General features: G+C 63.1%; 2 protein-coding genes across 2 annotated transcripts in view; both read right to left on the bottom strand.

Annotated features, from left to right (window-relative positions):
• Positions 1-572, bottom strand: part of VDBG_09385 (conserved hypothetical protein) — a gene marked incomplete at both ends in the record, with an annotated part of 1,221 nt that extends 649 nt beyond the window's left edge. Inside the window, one exon of the mRNA XM_003000144.1 lies at positions 43-572. Coding sequence (XP_003000190.1) covers positions 43-572 — 530 coding nt within the window. The remainder of the gene's footprint in view (positions 1-42) is intronic.
• Positions 573-1,718: 1,146 nt separating this feature from the next.
• VDBG_09384 (carboxy-terminal kinesin 2) lies at positions 1,719-3,499 on the bottom strand (the record flags this gene model as incomplete). Its single annotated transcript, XM_003000143.1, has 3 exons — positions 1,719-2,256; positions 2,354-3,179; positions 3,253-3,499. The coding sequence occupies 3 exons, from the start codon at positions 3,497-3,499 to the stop codon at positions 1,719-1,721; spliced, it is 1,611 nt and encodes a 536-aa protein (XP_003000189.1).
• Between the last annotated feature and the right edge of the window lie 162 nt (positions 3,500-3,661).

Below are 3,661 nucleotides of genomic sequence, written 5' to 3'. Positions count from 1 at the left end.
CAGGGGGCGGGCCCGGCCTTCGGACGGCGGCGGCCAAAAGACGCCCGAGAAAGGTGGACGAGGGCGGCGTTCGAAGGAGGCATGTAGTACTTGTTAAAAGTTCGAGGCTTGGAACATGGGCTCGGGCGTCGTCCTCGCGGGTTCAGGGGCGCCGGCCGGTAGCCCGTCCCGCAGGGTAGGGCAGCTTTCCACCTCCATGCGGCGCACCGATCTGGACGTAGCGGCGGAGCTCCCCCTGGGCGGCCGACAGCTGGGGGCGGCGGCGCCGTCGTCGGGGCTGCTGCCGCCGGCGTCGCTGTGGATGGTGCCGCTGCGGACGTCGCGGCGGCAGGGTCGCGCAGCTTGGGCGCTGGGTTGGGTGTCTCCCACCACTGCGTGGCCGGGGTTATGACGGACGTCGCGCGGGGACCGACGGCGCTGCTGCTGTTGTTCCTGCTGCTGCTGCTGCTGCCGCGGGGGGTGTAGGTCGGGGTGCCGCGGGAGGACCAGGCGGGGGAGGTCGTGGAAGCCCATTTCGAGGAGGCGAGGCCGCCGGGCTTGATGCCGGGTGCCGTGGTGGAGGCCGTGTGCATTTTGGTGTCGCAATGGTCAAAGCTCTGGTGATGCTTGCTGAAGCTGTGGTGATGCCTGCTGAAGCTATGGTGATGCCTGCTGAAGCTATGGTGATGCCTGCTGAAGCTATGGTGATGCCTGCTGACGCTATGGTGATGCTCATGTGCTGGTCAAGTCGTGCTCTATCGCGTCAACGATGGCCTTCATGGCCCGTCACGCACTGGATGCTGCTTGTGGAGGAGGCAATGGACCAGCAGCGCAGCCTCGACGAGAACAAGATGGAGCGTCGGTTGGTTCCATGTCGTGTCGTTGGGCGTATGAACAAGGATTGGGGAGGAAACAAGGATGGGGAGGAGCAAGGAGGGGGAAACAAGGAGGGGCGGGCGGCAACAAGGAGGGGAAAACAAAGGGCCCGGTCCCTGGAGCTAGCGGCCTTGGCTCCCTGGCGCAGAGGCCGGCCCCCCCTTGAGGCCGCTGACGGGCGCTAACGAGATCGCTAGCCGCCTGTGGACTGGTCCAGCACCGATGTCCTGACCTCGACAACGACAAGCCAGTCAGCCAGCATCGAGGCACCTTCAATTGCAATGCGATAGTCAGCGGCAAGAAGCAAACACATGCCCTGGAGCCAGCGGCTCAGAGTCTTCACATCCCATACGAATACCCTATCGTCGATATACAAATCCTGTCCGATGCCATGCGGCCCAAGCCTGCCCGCTCCTGTTCGACATGGGGATCCAAACAAAACACATACAAACGCCGCGCCAGCAACCAGCCCCCTCTCCCCCGAAAACGCCTTGTTCATCAGTCGACCAGCCACGTCTTGCCTCGAAAGGCGTTCGTTACACCTTCTTCGTCGCCTTGGCCGTGCCAATATGGGTATTGTGAACCTGCACCCTGTTAGCTTGTCGTCTCTCGAAGGCCCGCCCCCCCTTTTTCGCTCGTGACATACCTTTGTCGCAAACCGCAGACTCGTCAGCGTCTCCTTGAGATGCGTCTCCAGCGGGCTGACCATGACAAACATGAGCGTCTTGCTGTTGCCGCCGAGCGAGTACTGCAGCAAGTGCGTCAGCTTGCTGTTGCGGTACGGCACGTGCCCGCTGCGCGGCCGAGCGCCTCGATGACGTCGCCGAGGCACGACAGCGACTTGTTGATGCTCTGCGTCTCCTTCATGCGCTCGCCTCGGCCCCCGACTGCTTGAGCCGTTCCGAGCCGGCGAGGTCGACGAGGTTGAGCGTGCCCTCGCACCGCTCGCCCGTCGACGCGTTGTGGCCCACGAGCTTGAGGATGAAGACGCTGTGCGACCGCGACGACCGCTCGTTCGACTTGGTCGCCGCCACCGACCGGTTCGACTGCGCCTGCGCGAGCATCGCCTCGACCTTGTCCGCCGAGTCGAGCGCCACCGTCTTGCAGTGCGCCACCGTCGTCTGCTTGCGCGCCTCGTCGTGCCGGATCTCGAGCCGCCTGCCCCTGCCGTCCGACTCGCGGCTGGTGGGCGCCAGCAGGTCGTTGAGCTCTTCGTTGTACACCTCGATGAACGAGCCCTCCATCGTGTACGTCCACGACTTGTCCTTGAGCTTGGTGATCGTGTCGTAGATCATGTGCGTCGCCCGCGGGATCATGCCGTCCTCCGACGACATGGTGTGCGTCTTGCCCGAGCCCGTCTGGCCGTAGCAGAAGATGCACACGTTGTAGCCGTCGAGCGCGCTCTGCACGAGCTGCGAAATCTCGTCAAACACGTCCTGGTTGAGCGCCTCTCCGCCGAACACGCGGTCAAACTCAAAGTTGAATGTCTGCGGCTCACGCCGGCCCATGGCGTCGTCTCTCGGCGCCCTGCAGCGCAATCTCGGCCGACGTCCTGTCGTCGGGGAACGTGATCTTGGCCCCTTCGCCCTCGCCCACGCCGAGCACCGGCCGCACGCGACACATGACGCGAATGTTGCCCTTGAGCTCCTGGTACTTGTTGAACAGGATGCGGCGCTCCGTCTCCTCCTTGATGAGCTTGTGGCGCGCCTCGTCCGCCGCGAGGAGCGCTTCCTGCAGCTTCGCCTCCATGTTGGCGAACGAGTCGGACTGCGCCTGGTTGTCCGATTCGAGAAACTCGACGTGCGACTTGAGCGAGTTGATCTTGGCCTCGAGCGTCACGTTGGAGGCGGCGAGCTCAGAAATGTTGCTGGCGAGCCCCTTGTTCAACGCCTCCGCCCGGTCGAGATCGCCCCGCACGGCGTCCATCTGCGCCCGCATCTCGGCCATCTCGCGCTCCTTCTTCTGCAGCGCGAGGTGGAGGTCTTGCTGCTCGCTGCCCAGCTTCGACCGCAGCTCCTGCACCTCTCTCGACTGGGCGCTTCGCTCGTCCTCGAGCTCGACCCGGTGTTGGCGGTCGAGAGCTTCGAGGGCCTCTCGGTGGGTTTTCTGTAGTCGTTCCGTTTCCTCGCCTAGTTTTTTTCGAAGCTCGTCCTGTTCGTTGCGGTGCCTCCTCGCTTCGTCTTCGAGCTCGTACTTGTGATTTCGCCTCTCTGCCTCGACGTCAAACTGCAGCATCTTGAGCTTTTCCCTGGTGGTTTCGAGATCCGTCTGTAGCGTCTCGTTGCGTGTCCCGAGTCGTTCTCGTTCCGTCTCGAGGTCGGCCACTGCGATCGTGTTAGCATGAATCGACCTCTCTCTCTCTGCCTGCATGGCGGCGAGAACCATCCGGCGGCGTACCTCGCCTCCTCATCAACTCGTGCGCATCGTCGGCGGCCTTCTTTTCTGATAGCGAGTTGTCCATGAGATCCCGCAGCTGCTTCATCTGCGTGTCGACGGCGCCCAATCTCTCGTGGACATCAAGGGCTGTGAAATCAGTCGTGTTAGAGAATTTGCTCAAAAACGGTAGCTTCTGTGGTGACGGGAACTTGATGGGTGACCGCGCATCTCCGGTGAGTGACCTGACAGTCTCCTCGAGCCGGTCCATGTGCGCCTTGATCTGCTTCGACTCGGCCGCGGGTGTGACGGGCGGACAGGTCAAGGCCCCCAGGTTGGGTCGAGACGTCTTGGGCTTGCGCTCGCGCTCTGGCAGTGCTACTTTGGGGACGGGTTTGCGGGGCGAGCGAATCGTGATGTTCTCGTGGGAGTG

This window comes from Verticillium alfalfae, genomic scaffold, assembly GCF_000150825.1.
Source record: "Verticillium alfalfae VaMs.102 supercont1.15 genomic scaffold, whole genome shotgun sequence".
NCBI classification, from domain to species: domain Eukaryota; kingdom Fungi; phylum Ascomycota; class Sordariomycetes; order Glomerellales; family Plectosphaerellaceae; genus Verticillium; species Verticillium alfalfae.
This window is presented reverse-complemented; position numbering and strand designations above follow the sequence as displayed.